Raw genomic sequence first — 17,831 nt, 5'->3', positions numbered from 1 at the left:
ATAATAATAATAATAATAATAATAATAATAAAAGTCTGTTAGTTTGAGTCTAAAACGTTCAAACGTGTACACATTTCATTTCTACAAAGAATGAATATAAGCAAATTATTCATTTTCAAATATAGTCTGTAGATTTCAGATAAGACATTACATTTAAATAAAACTATTATGTTTAAAGGCCCAATTTTAATCAGTAAAATTCATTTTCTCAGGAATAAATACGAAGTACTTGTACTTCATTACTTCCCGCCACTGGCTGACAGCTGGCAGTTGAATGTAGCAGTAAATACAGGATTAAATGTTTGATGTGTCTGGTACAATGAAAATAAGTTTTTATAAATTTTCAAAGATATAATTATGGTAGTTTTTAAAGATAGTATATTTATTTTTTTACCTTCTGTTTTGCTCTGGATTCTGTTTTACTGTAGCATGTATTTTCTCTTGTTCATTTCTTGTACACTGGCTTTGTGCTCATTTTTTTTATTTGCCCACACCTGTGTTCCAAGTTGTGAATAGTCCTTTACCAGCGCTTTAGTCATCCCCATACTCTACCTGAACTAAACGCCTTTCTTTGTTCTCTGGTAGTCATTTTGTGCTTTATACCTGTTCAAACAGGCTTTTTAGGATTTATTTTTTATTGGGTATGTATGTGTATTTACCAATGGTGCAACAAGTCATACGTGCCTTCTTTGGCAACCAATGTTTTAATTTATTTATCTAATTTTAAATTTAAAGGAGGTTGACTGAGTCCAATGAATAGTATTAACCTGCAAATTTTTTAGATCAACGATTATAATATTTTATGTTAAAAAGAAAGGTCCAAACAAGGATCAGAATCTCAGTCAATCTATAGTGTTATATAGAGGTTTAGGTTTTCAAATGAAATTATTCAGAAAGAACAAAATGACCATCTATTGGTAAAAAAAGAAAGAAAAAAAATGCAGAAACAATTTTGTAAACGTTTGATTTGACCTCAAATTGTTTCATATCTTTTTACTAAACTATTGGAACTTTGCTGAGATCAGCTATTGTAGCTAAGAGTTTAATACACAAATACTCTAATCTTAAATTATATTGTTTGTATTACTCATTAAGAACTAATATCTCATATTTTTATTGTCCTTATTTCTGTCCCAACATTTCACACATGGGTCTCTGCTACTTCAGTGTGATGAAAGTAACACATATCTAGTTAATTTATTCTATCTTATTTCAGAAAATTTTGCAACATATCCTATTTCCATTTATTGAGGTTCTGATTCCCCTAAGGGAACATTTGAAAATATCCTTCCATAATATCAAAGCGAACTAACACATTTCTCTACATATGAACATTAAAAATAATTTTAACTCTCTACTTTTTAAATGAGTACAACACTCCCTTCTCCAGGCATTATAAGATTACACATGAATGCTATAAAATGTCCTGTAGCAATTGGCTTTTTTTATATCCAAGCCTGAGATAAAGAGATCAAACTGCAAAAGTGAAAATTGAGATGGAGCCCATGTCTAAAATAATGCAATATGTCCCTGAACTCCAATAAATAATGATAACTGATACCCTTTTTGTCTATGCACTTTCACTGACCATGTTTCTGCTCCTAGGTCAAATTAAAATAACTTTCACTGACCTCCTTTTGGTGCATATGGTTTATTGAAATTTCAGAAAGGAAAACATATATATATATTACAGGAAACTAAGCAGACTAAGCACTTTATATTATTGGTGGTTTGTCAAAACTTTTTTCCAAAAGGGTATGAACTCATGCATAATCAGCTGAAAATGTCACATGGAAGATATGAAAGGGTTTGGTGTGAAAAGACAAAAACTGCAACACTTTGAAATCTCCTAGGCCAATAATATAATAATAACAAAAATGACATGTAGTTTAGCTGTGTCTCAATTTTAACCAGAAACAATTCTAACTTAGGAGAAAAACTACTGCAATGTGAGCAGACTTAAATTAATGTAGAAATAGATTGAGTTTGATCAAATACATTCAAGATGTTTATTTTTTCTGAGGTAGACAGAACATGTCATTCGTGACCACTACAGCTGATTTGTATCAGCTAAGGGTGTACTTTGCATGCTGACATGTTGCTACATAAGTATTTCAGACAGTTGAATGAAACTGCAGCTGAATCTTATCCCTCTGTTCCTCCAAGCAGCCCAGACTCACCACTTTTCATGGAGGTCTTATCACTGGATGGAAGATTTATTACTCTGGTGAGCACTGAAACGCAGACAGATTGGGAGAAGGTGGAGCAGTGCTTCTCTTGCACCTGTCAAGGTAAGCTGTGTCATCAGTTTTGGTGAGAATGGGTCACCTGTTCCTACCCCCATTTTTGCCTCCCAAGACTTATAGACATCTGTCAGATTCCTAATTATTTCTCCATGGTGCAGTTCAAAAGGAAATGGGGCCTCTCCAGATATGGCAAGATGAAATGTACAGGGACGCTGTCATAGTGTATTTGGAGGTAGGCTGCTCAAATCAAAAGATATCTGGGTTATGTAAACAAGTCAAGCAAAAACGCATGATTTTGTTCAAATAAACATGCATGAATAAATAAGATCTGTTAGCAATTCTCTATTTTGAGATCAATCAAGTTTTTTTTTTGTATTTATGCAGTTAATGAGATTCACAATGTATGCATTGTATATTTTTTAATTACCAAATTGTTGGTTATTGGATTTAAATATTACATATTGAGTGGGTAAAAATAAAGGTAATTGAAAATCAAAAAAATATTTGGCAATTTTAGTTCTTACAGCTTTGTGGCCGTGATTACTCTCAAGTTGTTGATCGTGGCCCACATTGCACAACATTTGGACATGCTTCAGATTATTTGTAATTTTTGATCAGCAATCGATGTGCGATTTTTTGCTGAAGTTTTTTGTTTCACATTAGGATGCAGGAGAGGAGGAGTATGATAGTCTTCATCTGGGACTCCCTCGTGTTCTAGCATGCAGACGAGAGCCAAAATTCACTCCTCGTGTTTTCAAGGTGGTGCCAAGCAAATTTAGTGCTTAGAAAAAACAGCTACGGTCTCTTTTTTTGTTGTTTCCCTTCAGTAACAGTGTGGAGGCTATAATATCTGAGGTGAAAGGTGATTGTGAATCTGTTCTTCTAGCTGGAGATTCCAGGAATTAGGTTCAGGAAGAAGAAAATTCTTTCTAAAAGAACTCCTGACAAAACTCTGTGTGAGTTCTGCCAGCAGCGCAATCAACCCTATCAGCGTGATAAGTCCATTTCATTCATCAGATCACTGCAAGAGGAGATCCTCTTAGACAGAGTGAGTGTACCTTGTTTTACTTTACATCAATTCATTAGAAATGATTACATCACAGATAACCTTTACAAAATGACAGGATCACCTCATTTGTGGTTTGACAAGGGTCACTGGTGAGTAGCACCAGCAGTAAAAAATGAGGAAAAAGGAAAATTTTGAAATTGTTTTATCCAGGACATCTATTATGAGGAAGCTAAAGAATTTGAGGAAATCTTGCAAAAGGAAAAGGAGAGACTGGAACGGAAATACTCTGGTCTTGCGTATGATCTGGAAAATGCTATGCCTATGATCAAACAGGAGTGGGAGACTGTAGATGAAGGATGGTGAGTGGTCCAGTACTCTCTTTATGCTGCAATTCAATGGATGGTACTGTGTGCAGAGGATACAGCACCTTTTTAAAAGTATTAATGCTAAAAATTTTTCCTTCAGATTTTACCATGCTACAACCACAAACTTGAATGCGTTTTTGGGAGAGTTGATGTGATAGGCCAAGACAAAGTTATGATTCATGGGTATTAATTTTTTCAAAGGGTGGGTGGCCTTTGCGGTGGGTATTCTGTAAAATCAACTTTTTTGAGCCATATGTCACAATATATAATTCCCCATGGCAGGGCGTTCATGAACACTTGCAGATACAAAGCCCCTTCCTCACTCACTTCTGCCAGACCAGTGGAAGCAGCAAAAAGCAAACACCTGGTGGAAATGCGTATCTGCTGAGCTTCTCATGCAAACTGCTTCTCAGTCCCGAGCTCTTAAGAAGAGTTACAAACGGCAAAATGGAGGGGCATTGAGGTGAAGGGAGAGAGCGGGAGCTTCTTAAAGAGAACAGAGGGCAATTTCAAAGCAGTCAAATTGCAAAAGAAAGTTATCACACATAACTTTCTTTCAAGTTACAAGTGATAGATTGCATCTCATAAATGCAGAGAAAACATCTAAACTTTTGGCTTTAATACTGCACCATAGAGATCCACAGCAAACATTATTAATTCTCTCCACAAATTCAGCCTTTCCATAACAATGGCAAAAAATATAATTTTGTTGGTTTAGCAAGAAAGACTTTCATTTTTCCACATCAGACCAATATTGAATACTGGGGTGATAATCCATGATGGTGACTGGATTATGCTGTTATCAGAGTTGATAGATGGAGCTGAGCACAAGGCAATCCTGGAAGAAAAGCTGCCAGAGACTCAAAAACCTGAGACAGGCACCAGAGATTACATTTCCAACGGGACAATGATTTTATACATATAACATTGAATTAGAATAGGTTTGATCAAAACACAATTATGTGTTTGAATGGGCCAAAGTCTAGACCTAAATCTAGTAAAAAATCTGTAGCAGAGCTTGCCAATCCAATCTCAGTGAGATTACCCTATTTTGCAAAGAAGAACGGGCAAAAGTTTCAAAGCTGGTACAAATACACCCCCAAAAGACTGGCAGCTGCAAATTTAGCAAAAAATGTATTAATTGCACACTGACCTTTTCAGATTTGTTTTTAAAAAGCAAAACTGTGTATCCTATTCCACTACTAGTGATGTCCAAATGTTGTTTCCACTACTATGCATTACTATGTGTTGACAAAACATTAAAAAGGCCATCAAGTGATGGTAAATCTTTTACCACCACCAATCTTTTACAACTACATGTAGTGGTTGCTGTTATGTTTTACACTATCTAGTGATTGCTTATACTTGTGTATTGTTGCATCTGTTGTGTAAACTATCTGGATTTTCTAATGTAGGATGAAGTATTTGCATCACCAGAGAAGAAGACGATATGATGTCCCAGGTATAAAAATAAACTTAAGGCCTCTTTGGAAAAAGAAGCCAACAAGATTCTGTGAAGCACATTGCTTACTAAACCTCTTACTGAAGAGATAACAATAAATGAATGTCCCCCCTTTTGTTGCTCAGGCATGCTTCCATTGTCAAAGGATGTAAAATATGAATTTGCTGATTCTACAGAGAAAACGTTTCCTTCTACTTTTGTTATATCAAAGTCGCCAGAAGATCTAGATGGTGAACCGAAGGTATGTATGTTGTATGTGTGCTACAGCTCTAGTCTTTCCAAAACAGTAATCAAAAGTGAAATTGTGGGAAAAATAATGAAATGAGGGAAAGGGCTAAATGCAAATTTTGATTGTCGTATTGTAAAATATATTTAGGGATATCTAAAACTGTGTATTGTGTTGCAGACAACCGGCGTAATAAAGAAATTCTACAAAGATGGGAAAATTTTCCTGATCAAGTATTTTGATGGATCAGGTACTGTTTTGTATCCTTTGCATTCCGGTAAAAAACAAGCAAACAGAAAAAAAAAGAAAAGAAGATAAATTACCCATGAGAAAGAGTTTGAACAGTGTTGATGGTTCTTAATAGAAAAAAAAAGTTATCCTTCTGGGAATCCAGCCATCATAATAACCCCAGCAGAAGATCCTCACTTCATTTACATAATCCTAGAGGACAAGGTCAAGAAGCCCAGCATGATAGGCATTTTCACACCTAAAGGCTGCGCTACGTGCTACCATTCCAATGGATTGATGTGGTAACTGTTTCTTGATTAATTATTTTGAAACATGGATTAATTTCTACATAACTTTAAAAAATGTGCTTTGCTGCCAACTTTTGCTGTGATAACTTTACATGTAAACAAACAATCTGTTACAGAACAACTGAAGGTAAATAAAAAAAGAAAATGTGGCAAAAATAAATCTTTACATCTTTAATGTAAAGATTAAAGATCTTTAACATTAAAGTACCGTTCCCTTATTCTTTCAAAACAGAGGGAATGACTTTTTATATTTTTATTCTTTTAAATCACTGAGAGTACATTCATGGGAACCATCAGTGGTACGTTGAGAATGAGGTTAGGGAGGTAAAAATCAAGATATCATCTAATAACAAGTACTTATTGATCATGAAAGGATATACTCAGATAATTGGTTACTTCTAAAACCCAAAACCACACATGATTCACTCTCAGTGGTGGTGTTAATCCTGTGATGTTTCTTTGGTGTTTAGTTGTAGCTCCAGCAATAGGCTTTGGATTTTTCTGACTTTTCTTAAGAAGGGGTTTGGTGGTGGTCTCACATTTTGATTATTCAGCCATATTTGTCTCGATTCTTTGTGTGCTGCTAATGTGATTTGCATTATTAAAAGCATAGCCAGAAGTAGTGTTTCAAGTACAACGTTTTTATTGTCAAGCCATCAATCAAGAAGTTACTCAAATATTAATTGGGATGTAGGAATTTATGTGAGCCTGTATGTGTCCAGTTCTTTTAACTCAGTGGTAATACGACATTACCACTGAGGATAAAAGAATGATTGACATAATCATTGACATTGTGATATTTATGCTGAACTTCAGAGTAAAACTATAATTGTTAGGAATCTTTGTTCTAGCATTTGGTTAATAGTTACATATTTGAGAGATATTCTGCTTTTTTCTTTTTCTTGTTTTTCTTTTACATGTTTTTAAAGGTTGAACATAACCTCTAGTGGAGGTTTCTGCTTCGACGAGAAGGGCGATTTGAGGAGGCGTTGGAACTGGTTGTATTTTGACCCACATGTGCGCAACCTTCCATTCAAGCCCCTCATCTCCGCCATGGGGCCATGCATCTGTATCCACATACATTCACAAGAGTGTGTGTATGTTAACTTCTCACACAAGGAAAGGCATGTGCGTTTCAACGTTGGCTCAGAGCTTAAGGTGGGTCAGCACAGATGCAAAACACATTATACATGTTTTGATAAGGTGTTTTCTTATCTGTAAAATGTGTGATGACGACACCACAGCCATGGCTTACTAATGAAAAAAACAGTGCATTAAAAAAGAAGTTGGTTTTTTCTTCTTTTTTTTTTTTTTATCTTAAATACAGCTCACTTGCCCAGAAAGCCATGGTATACCAGGCCAAAGCATTTTGGAGGGAGACATCCAAATACAGAAGACAAAGATTTACTGTCTGCTTGACCAGATGCAAACCTGCATATCCCACCCGTTGGCAAAGATGCAGAACATAAAGCCACATTACCGTTTCATCGCCCGGCTGGAACAGCTTACCAAGAAAATGGAAGCAAGGAACTCACTCAAAAACACAGAGCCCAATTCAAATTAAAGGAGCAATACTAAACCCGGTTTATGATTTGTGACAGTACTAGAGTTTACAGAATTTCAATATGTTCAATCTTTTGAGGATCTTGTGTTGTGGTTTTTCCCAGTAGCGACAAAAGCAAACATGTCATCAGTCACACAAATGAAAAAAAATATTAATTATATATTAATTAACAGAATATTTTTGTCTGCTTTTTAAATGAAAAAGCTGTTGTTTTTTTTATTTAATATCTGCCCATCTACATTCTACATTCTGGATGAGGCTCACTATTTTGACATGACATGGCATTGTGTTTAACATAATAGTAAAGTTAAAACAAGATATTTACAATTTAGTGTATAATATGTAAATACCATACATACCATACTTTGTAGTATGTATGGTAGGAAATAATTTGCTCAATTAATTTCAGCTATCAATTTATCAAGTAATGCTCATTTCTACCACATCTAGACAAAAGAAAGCTGCTGACAAAATTCACATAATTCACAAATTGGCAAGCATCAAACAACGTGCAGTATACATTGGTTTTCTGATATAGAATGGTGTATATTTATTTCTGTAACATGTTCCAGCGTACAGTTGCACAAATTGACAACATTATGGCTTAATATGCAAGCAAGTCTTAACTGGAGTCAGGTGAGTTTCAGTTTATATTACAGCCTCGTCTTCAGTTTCAAAACAACAGTTCACATTTTTGAAGAATAAACAATGCAAGACACAAACTGAACAAGTGATCTCCTTACATGAGACAACTGTAAAAACCTGTCATAAGCAGTTTTGAGCTGCTTTTTACTGTGTCAATTTGTTGCAATTTATCAGCGTAGACATAACCATAATGAGAAATTATTTTTCCATTTTCTTTGCTTAATAACCCAAATGTTTGCCCCTTTTCTTCATTGCTATGTTTGACTTTTTGTGTTTTTTTGAGATGCCAACAATGTCTGTATTTTTTTTATCATAGAACAAAATGAAAACAAAGAGATTCTTTTGATGACTAAAAATGTTAACGTCATATAATTTTATAAAACAGGCACATCCTGGGTTTCAGCACACCTGGTTTTTTGTCTCAATTTGTAATTATATTGTGACTAAAGATTCAGTAAAATTACACTGATAGATTAAGATTTTAAAAGATCTTAAATTAATTGTAGTGCGCTTTTAATTTGCCTGAAGTCGTTGCGAACATTTGTTTCACTGTGTTATGTTTTAGCTGTCTGGTCATAGGCAGACTATGGTGATAAGTCACTGCTATTAACAAGGTTAAAGTGTGAAAAACTCATTTACAAAGAAGACAGATAAAAACACTATTGAATTACTATTTCTATGTCTTTAAAAGGAATAAAATGAAGTTTGAACTAGTTTGACAAAACATAACTGGCTTTCGCAAATGAATATTTTACATCACTCACTGAAAGATTGGTAATTAGTGTTCTTCCCAGACTCTCTGAATAATTAAGCTTACACAAATACTGATGGTGAGCATATACAGTAATGGTTAAAAAAAGGACACCCTTGATAAGTTTGAGGATATGCATGTTTAAAATTTTAACCCCAAGTGTACAAAAACCACACACCATATCATTATTTATTAAACAAAGATGAAGTCCAAATGAAAATGTTTCTGAAAAATTAAGTTCATCTCGAAAAAACTAGAATTTAATTAGGGTGTGCTTTTTTCACAGTTACACGACCTAATTCTAGAGGAAAATACATGAAAGGCACGGTCTTTAAGACTATCCGTTAAACCGCAAACAATTTTTCTTTTGAAATCCTTCTGATGTTTTCTTGGGCCAGTAGTAATGTCTACCATTTATATGAACCCACTTACACTTTATACACCTCTTAAATCGATTTACACACTTTTGGGGACAGGTTGCCATTCTTATTTAGACACTTTTCAAAATAAAATTAAGAAACTCTGAAGAGAGAAACGGTTGTTTTACTGAAGATTTCATTGACAGCCATGGGAGTTTCAGAGTTCACATGGTCCACTTTAGAGGAACTGAATTTTTTTTATTCATAACCCTGGTATTTTTACCTCTTTTAGGCTGGGTTCCAGTGTTAATTGATGTTTTAGACAATAAATAACACAACCATCTACCCTAACAACCAATGATGTATTCCTGATTTACAACATCTTTGTTGTTACAGTTATATGAATTTGAGGTGGATCTCTACCAATGGCAGAAACCTGAGCCAAACCGAAAATAATGAGCAGTAAAATGTAAATCCTTCAAAGAACTGAATATATAATAATTTTATTCCAAATGTTTATTTACCTACATGAAGCTTCAGTGCACCGCTGGTGCAAAGGTAATCCACAACGGGATGATGAGATTTCAGGTAAAAGAAGTCTACTTTAAGGGACCTTTGTGTGTATTTCTCTTTGTGTCTGCTACACACACACACACACACACGCACGCACACACCCTCATGCAGCTCCGTTATTGTTCTCTGGTTGCTAAGTTACACCAGGGGGCAAAACAGGCTGTTTTTATTTGACCGTATTGTGCCTGATGCAACTTTTTGTGGTTTCTCTGCTCACCCCTGCTTCACAATGAGTCAAGACTATCACAGACATGATGCAAACACCCGGCTCGCCAGGCAAATCAACTGAGATGGAGAAAAAAACAAATCCTGCAGACGTCTGGAGAGAACTGACCCAAATCTAGAGTTACTGCACGAGAGCAAATATGGAGCCAAACTCTAGCAGGTCAGACAACATTTGACGAGGCTTAATTTAAATTGATTTATTTATTTAATGAAGCAAGAGTTGCATGTCGTATTAGCTATTGCATATGAGTCGCTAAAACAGATATTCACATACACTCTAAAGAGACGCCATAACCATATTTTGCTCCCTCTCACAATAAATTAGGCTAAACTTTTCCTGTTTGGCATGAGTTAGGATAACAATAGGCTTTCTAAAGCCTGGAATATTTTGGAAGTTTTTAAAACCTCTTCACATTTAGACGTTTACATAAATTGACCTAATGTTTAGTAAAATTTCATTTTAAACTGAACCATATGCTGTATCAAACATTTCTGACTAACTTTAAGCCTCTTAAATAACTTGCTGAAATTTAGGCTCAATTATCTTGTCTTTAACAGAGTCGGGTATGCAGGACGTCATTCCCACTCACTTTTTTCAGTGCTGGCCAAACAATTTCTTTAATATTAAGATGAGGACTTTGTGATAGCTACTACAAAACAATTACTTTTGATGGTGCTTGATTGACGCTAGCTTTTGCTTAATATGGATGTTTTGCATAAATATGTTTATCACCCAGACACACATCCAGCCTCCGCCCTGAATTGGAAGATGGCTAGACATTCCCAGGTTTTGATACTTGTGTGAAAAGGTGGACATGGCACCTTCAGTCATCAGGAAATTTTTCCCATGGATGGACCTAAAATTGTGATAGTGTATGATTTGGTGTTTCCCATGCATTTTGTCTTATATCCATGATGTTAAGAAAAGGAAGCAGTGTGTTTGAGGTGTCTCTAAAGGTGTGCCTTCAATTACATAAAATGATGTAAGTTAACTTATTAGAAGTTTGGAAAGCCATGACAACATCATCTGACCTGTATATATACAGTATAGATACATGTGTATATATATATATATATATATATATATATATATATATATATATATATATATATATATATATATATATTTTTTTTTTTTTTTTTGATAGATAGATAGATAGATAGATAGATAGATAGATAGATAGATAGATAGATAGATAGATAGATAGATAGATAGATAGATAGATAGATAGATAGATAGATAGATAGATAGATAGATAGATAGATAGATAGATAGATAGATAGATAGATAGATAGATAGATAGATAGATAGATAGATGTTGATATTTGTTTGTCTTTTAACAAATATAAATAATTTTGGTGATACCGACAAAAAGTAAAAAAAAAAAAAGACTAAGGATCATTTTAAATAGTGTATATAAATATTTGTCTTCAATTTTAAATCTGTTTTATCCCCAAGTGAATTTACTTACTTTGACTGAAACTACAGAATAAACAACTGCATTGAGACAGGCTTGAGTTATGTTTTGAACGTTGTTGGACTGAAAAAAATGTGATAACTAAGAACTGGTTCCAGGGAAACCTCATCAGACATTCTCACAATCCTCACATATGATGGGAGGACTGTCACCAGAATCAACGTTGCCACACAAACAGGCAGCAGACATGGAGACCCAGGTAACTTTTCCTTTAATTCTTTGTTTAAGAAATCTTATTTGGTAAATAAGTGTACATTTTTAAAGATGCTTAGTATTTTTTCTGTCTGCAGACTTTGTGCCAAAATATGCTTCTTTGCCTAAGAAGAAAGAAGATTATGACAGTTCAGAGCAGAGAGCTGACGATGAGGTATTCAGATTTGTAAAATATGTCTCCCTGCGAATGTCACTGACAGAGTCAAAGATTTGCTTGGACATCCTGAGCCGGAGAGGGTTTTTCTGACACTGACTCATTAATCTAACAAGTAAATAATACTTTGTAGAGAGCCAATAGAAAAAAAAAACCTTGGCATAATTGCCCTATCTGAAATATTTTGGTATTGTTTAGAGACATTTCCTTCTTTTGCCAAAGTAAAAGTGAACTTAAGTTTTCACAGCCTTGTCACATTGTAAGTTTTATGTTTTGAAAGCTGATATGACATGGTATCCAGAGACAAGCAGTTTCACGGTTCTGATTTATTCATGAAGCACGAGTTAAAGGCCTCAAAGAATTTAATAAATTATGAAGAGTCTTTGTTTTTTCCTTTCACTTCAGAGTGAGTTGAAGATATCCCCAGATAATGAAATGTTGGATTTGCACAGCAAGGGAACTCCCCACTCTCCTACAGCCTGCCAAGAAGGAACAGTAGAGACCTTAACTAATCTTGACAAGGTATAGAAGAAAATGTCACTTATAAACTCCTCATTTTCCTTTTCTGGTTTAAATATGAATCCATTTGTGGAACAGGCAATTAACTCAGATTTGTTTTGTGATAAATTAGGCCTTTCATCACTTATTCATCTTCAAAAGAACAGTAAGAAATTGAATTAGATTTTTTATATTTGATTTGCAATTGCATAGTAACACAGTTCCATGTAAAAGTATTTATAGCTGTTAACTTTTTCACATTTTGGGATATTACAATTAAAAAAAAAATGAGTGTTTTATTTTGTATGTATATCATCAAAACCAAGTTGTGGGAAAATTGCAAAGGAGAAAGAAAATTACTTTTGTTTTTTTTTACCTTTGAACCAATTTCTGAAAATCATCTTTCATTTCTATTTGACCCTCTTTAAAAAAAATAAAATTCAATCCAACTTATGCTGCCTGATGCCATCTCCAAAATTGTTAGCCTTTTGATAAGCTGATAGAACAAATGTCAGAGAAAGGTAGTTATTTTACAAAATATTGATTCAGACGGACTGAATATGTCACACGTGTCAGATTTAATTTGCAAAAAAGCAACTAAAATCACTATTCATTTATCTTCCATTTCACAGATATGTGCTACTTTGTGTAGTACGGAGGTATTTTTGATGCAAAAGTATTTGTGTCTTGCGACTTTTAGTTTGAAGTCAGAGAGAAAAAGCCTGTAGTTTTGTAATTGTAGATTTTTTTTCAGTCTTTCACAAATACAAAACAATAGCTACAGTCCTTCAAATTCTTAATTACAAGTACACAAATTGTATTCTTTGAGTCACACTTTTAAAAAATCTTACACTTGTAGACAGAGCTGTGAAGCGAGATTTGAATCAAGCGGAATAGAGTAGGAAGGACATGGCAGAGGCTAGCTTTGCACCATTTGTCAAGCTGAAAGTGGAGCAAAACATTTTGTGTCTTGTGGTAATATGTATGCTGAATTAACACCATGCTAGTACGGAGGTATTTTTGCTCAGAGAACAGCCAGCAGTTAAAAAAAAACCCTCCAGTGACCAGTGTTCTTATAGCCTACAGTGCTGAGCTAAAAGAGGTGAGACAGTGCAGCTCAGGCCACTGTTGACATGGAGGCTCACTCATGTTAAAAGGAACAAAAGCTCCTGTCGGTGTGTGCAACTTGGAACTGAACAGATTTTTAAAACAAAGGGGAAAAACAGTCAACAGTATTAAAATCAACAACACCTGACTTTTTATCCATTCAGACAGATGAAATAAAACTGTCATATATACAGCAGAATATATATTATTGTAAGGTATTACAAGAAATGAGTAGAATCTCTAAAAATCCCAGACCTGCTATTTCAAACCTCTTAGCATTTTGTCTGTGCTTGCAGCTCCAAGGGATGGGAATGTCAGTTAGTCAATTACTTGCTCCAATCTGAAATGTTTTAAAAGTCAACAGACCAGGCAGACTTTAAAGATCTCCTGCATTTGCTCCGATATCACCTTTACAAAAGTAAAATTTGAACTTCACATTAAATTATTTACACTGTCGTAGTTAAAAGGAGAGAAGTTGCCTTTGCTTTGTTAAAGTTTCTGTCTCACAGTCTATTTTAGGAACAAATGTGGGTTAAATTAACAACATTCCTTTCACCCTCAGCTCTACTTTAAGCTGAAATGGTATGTTAGATAAAATTTTGAAGAAAAAAAAATCCTTTTCATTAATTCTGCTGAGACTGTCAATGTGCCCAGTTTCAGTATTTAGGTCACACTGAGCCCAGTAACAGCTTCAGAGTCCAGAACCCAGACAGCTATTTGAGTATTTATATTTTATTTTATTCATGACTTGGCACATTTAGAACTCCAGAGTTCAGGTATTCTAGGATGAGTATTAAATGCCGACCGGAATAAATCAGAATAAAGTTACAGATGAAACTGCATTCAAAAGATGGAAAAGGGGTTCTGCGTAGACTGGCTATTTATATACATTTAACCAAACTAGTTAGATTATTCTTAAAACTGAACAGACACTATTTGTAAAACACAACAATAAGACAAGTTTGTATCAATATAATGTATTAAATAAGATTAAATTGTGGAAACACAAACTTTCGACATCATTATCTGTGAACTTTACAGTGCGGAACAAACTACTGTGCTAATATTCTGTAATTAAACTTTCAGGATAAAAAAAATAATTAAAAACGCTGAAGAAAAGAAATCTTGAAATTTGAACCTGGAAAACAAGAATTTTGAAGAGTTAATTTATTGGATGACAAATCTTTTTGTTGTCAGTCACATTAGTTCATATCAAGTGGACACATCATGCTTTTAAATCCTTCATTACATTTAAATCATTCAGTTGTGGTCTATATAAAGTTCAACTCCAACTCGTTTTGGTCTCTTTAAATGTAAATGAGGCACTTCATCACAGAGCATTCCACTTCACCCTGTCCTGCCATTTTTTAGTTTGACAGAAATGTGAAAATCTAGCAGTTTAATACCAAATTGATCAAAACATTTCAACAATATTTTAACACAAACTACCAGGTAGATTTTAAAACCATAAACAGCACAACTTAGGATGTTGCTAGAGGGTGACGCTTAATCGGAATCAAACAAATGCTCCATGTTGCATTATAATAAAAAATCAAATGAAATTATACATAGATTTTATTCAGACATCTAATTTATGCACTGCTGGTGAATGTATGAACCTCTCCTGAACTTGAGCTAAATGTAAGTTCCTACTGGCCTCTAAGCCAAGAGTGGACCCTAACCAACCACAAAATCTGCTTGTGCCTTTGGCCAGCCTTGACTGACGTTTTGCATGAGAACAGAATTTAGAATATTTATATAATTTTGTATTATTAGTTTTTCTGCAGCAAAAATGCCTCATGAAACTCCACTGCAAAATCACAAAATCTCAGCGCGTATTTTTGGTGTAATTTCAAGCGCAAATATCTTAGTACACTTAAGAGTAAGACTAAATTAACTTACAAGTAACTTTTCACAAAGAAACACAAAATTGTTTTAAGTAAATAATCGCTTAATATTGAATAAAATACCAATTCCAAGTGAAAAAAATTGCCAGTTGAGCTACTACTCTTTCATCAATATTAAGAAATGAACAACTTCACACAAGCTCTTTTGTCTTGCTTAAAAGTGACCTGTAAGTTAATTTTGTATTATTTCAAGAGTACCAAGATATTTGCACTAGAAACTAGATCCTAAGTTCTTGGTGAGATTTTGTTGTTTTTTTTTCCAGGGAGAGTCAGATGGAGAGTCAGAAAAAGAGGAAGATCAAAGGTCAGTACACACCCCCCAGGAGCATGAGCTGCAGTCAAAAGAGGATTCAAATGAAGCAGGTTGCACATACTCTGGATCATATTGCAAGCAAATTAAGGTTTTACCATCATTTCCTTTAATTCATCTGTGTTGTGAAATCTTTAACATTACAGGACAAGTAGAAGTTTATGACATCTCAAGTGATTTTTCGGATTACGACTGGTTCACCACAGAAATGGTGACATTGGAGGATGAAACAGAAATAAGCTACAACAGCATCTTCTCTTTCAATGTGAGGAAGGAGAGACTAAAGGTGATGTCACATGTTAAATGTTCAAATCGCAGTAAAAATGTGTAAAAAACCTTCAGGTGAATTTATCTGTTGTAGCACTAGCACAATCTCACACTAACAAACCTTGAATGGATGGTATTATGCATTTTCTAGGTACTTGGTGGTATTGTATATACACTTGGCTGTGCAGCAGCACTTGAAGGTTGCTTGAAACAACAACAACAGGTTGCTTGAAACACTTATAAACAACCTTCAGTTGTTATAAAAATGCTGCATGTAGCAAAGATGACTTACAAGAAATTTGACTTTGTAGTTTCACGCCTTGAAATTGGGTTTGTCTCTTTAAGAAGCTCCTGCTCTTTTTTACTCTGTCTTCAGCACGTCATCACAATAATGGTTCTCGTTAACAACCATTCTTAAGGGCATTGCGCTGAGTAGTAGTTCATATGATAAGGTCAGCAGACTAACAGTTCCACCAGGTGTTTGCTAATTGCTGCTGCCGCTAGTCTGCGGGAGCTGAGTGGGGGGGAGGGTTGCTCTGTCAGGGTTGGGTGGAAACGGCAAGCTTTGTGAAATAGGCAGTGCTTTGTAGGAACAAGCATATAGGCTGCCATGTGAGATGGGTTAGTAGTTAGACATTCTGATCAATCTAAACGTAGAGTACAAAATTAAGAAACGTGTTATTTGCATTTACCTTAAAGAGATTGTTAGGAGTACAAACAATTGTGGTACTGGTGGGGTTATAAGTAGATGTGTACTTGTTAACAGGATTTTATAATGCACTCAAATAAGATCTCTTACTGCTCCTGTTCTATGCATCTCCAACTGAACATTAATTTAAACTTTGGTTTGTCGCACAGCTGTATAAATATGGACAAATTAAGAATAAGTGAAAATTCCCTCTTTGCATCAACAGGAGTTGCCGCTTGTCAGACGCTACAAAAATGGCAAAATATTCATTTTGGTCTTTCAAGATGGAACTGGACATGTGTGGTATCCTCTCACGTGAGGCCCTGATGATAAATTATCGCTTTGATACGAGTAGAACGTTGTCTCCTTAATCATGCTGGAAAGCTATCCATCGGGAAGACTTGCCATCCTCGTGGCAACATCGCATTCAACCAACTCGTCTTGTGTGGTGGTTCTGGAGAATGAAATCGATGAGCCACCGATTAAGGCGCTTTTTACCAGCAGAGAGCAGACCTGTTTTCATGAGAATGGCAACATTTGGTAAGATTTTCTATTTTATTTGCAGAAAAATCTGCCTCCATGAATGACTAAAATCTTTCAAGTGATTCCCTTTCTACGCTAGGGTTAATCTTACTTCAAGAGGAGGTACGTTGTTCAGTGAGACGGGAGATCTGAAGAAACACTGGAAGTGGCAGGAGAATGAGCAACATGTTCATGCTCCCCCCTGCCAGCCCATGCACCTCACCCTAAGCCCTTTCCTTAAAGTCCACATCAAATCCCAGGAAGATATCAGCATCCTTTTCAACTCCAATAAACACAGCGTGGAGGTCCACAAAGTGGCTAGTGTGAACGTAAGTTATTGCGTGACCCCAATTTCAGACCTAAATCACCCCTTCTGCTTTTGCATTTTTTATTTATTTTTTTTTTGCTTTTTGTAGACGAAACATGTCAGAAAGAAAACAGCGCCAGTGGCTGAGTCGCTTCAGTCTTATCTGAAGCAGAAGAGTCCAGAGATCAAGGCGCTGCTCCAGAACCTCCAGTCCCTCGTCACCGATCAAAGCAGCGCAACTCCGTCGAAGGTCAACCCTCATCCTGCAGATGGAGAGGCAGCAGCTGCCAGTGAAACGGCAATACTCTGCCAAGAAGACCCCCCATAGCGGACAATGTCCTTCAATAGGATTTTCTCATTTGTGTGACTTGAGCTGTGGCGTCCCTTGAATTTGAATTTAACGACTAAGTGCTTTTTAG

The 17,831-nt window shown here is 35.3% G+C and overlaps 1 protein-coding gene across 2 annotated transcripts; it reads left to right on the top strand.

The window, feature by feature from the left end:
* Window positions 1–9,698: 9,698 nt before the first annotated feature.
* Window positions 9,699–17,752, top strand: LOC102222345 (glutamate-rich protein 6). Of its 2 annotated transcripts, XM_023337110.1 has the most exons (10): window positions 9,699–10,121; window positions 11,538–11,638; window positions 11,730–11,806; window positions 12,212–12,328; window positions 15,582–15,681; window positions 15,775–15,914; window positions 16,810–16,886; window positions 16,968–17,123; window positions 17,206–17,434; window positions 17,522–17,752. In XM_023337110.1, exons 1-10 carry the CDS (start codon window positions 10,102–10,104, stop codon window positions 17,738–17,740), a joined length of 1,236 nt encoding a protein of 411 aa, XP_023192878.1. In that variant the 5' UTR covers window positions 9,699–10,101; the 3' UTR covers window positions 17,741–17,752. The 2 variants fall into 2 exon arrangements, with proteins under 2 accessions (XP_023192878.1, XP_005799439.2); XM_005799382.2 differs by having other exon boundaries at window positions 15,582–15,914.
* Window positions 17,753–17,831: the final 79 nt, after the last annotated feature.

The sequence above is a fragment of the Xiphophorus maculatus genome, chromosome 7, assembly GCF_002775205.1.
Source record: "Xiphophorus maculatus strain JP 163 A chromosome 7, X_maculatus-5.0-male, whole genome shotgun sequence".
In the NCBI taxonomy this organism is placed as follows: Eukaryota; Metazoa; Chordata; class Actinopteri; order Cyprinodontiformes; family Poeciliidae; genus Xiphophorus; species Xiphophorus maculatus.
This window is presented reverse-complemented; position numbering and strand designations above follow the sequence as displayed.

What these genes read in the sequence shown, in the direction of transcription:
- LOC102222345 (XM_005799382.2), top strand. Translation starts at nt 10,102, where the DNA reads ATGGAGCCAAACTCTAGCAG. An exon ending in CCTTAACTAATCTTGACAAG is followed by an intron (nt 12,329 to 15,581) that starts GTATAGAAGAAA and finishes TTTTTTTTCCAG; the next exon opens with GGAGAGTCAGATGGAGAGTC. An exon ending in CATGAGAATGGCAACATTTG is followed by an intron (nt 17,124 to 17,205) that starts GTAAGATTTTCT and finishes TTTCTACGCTAG; the next exon opens with GGTTAATCTTACTTCAAGAG.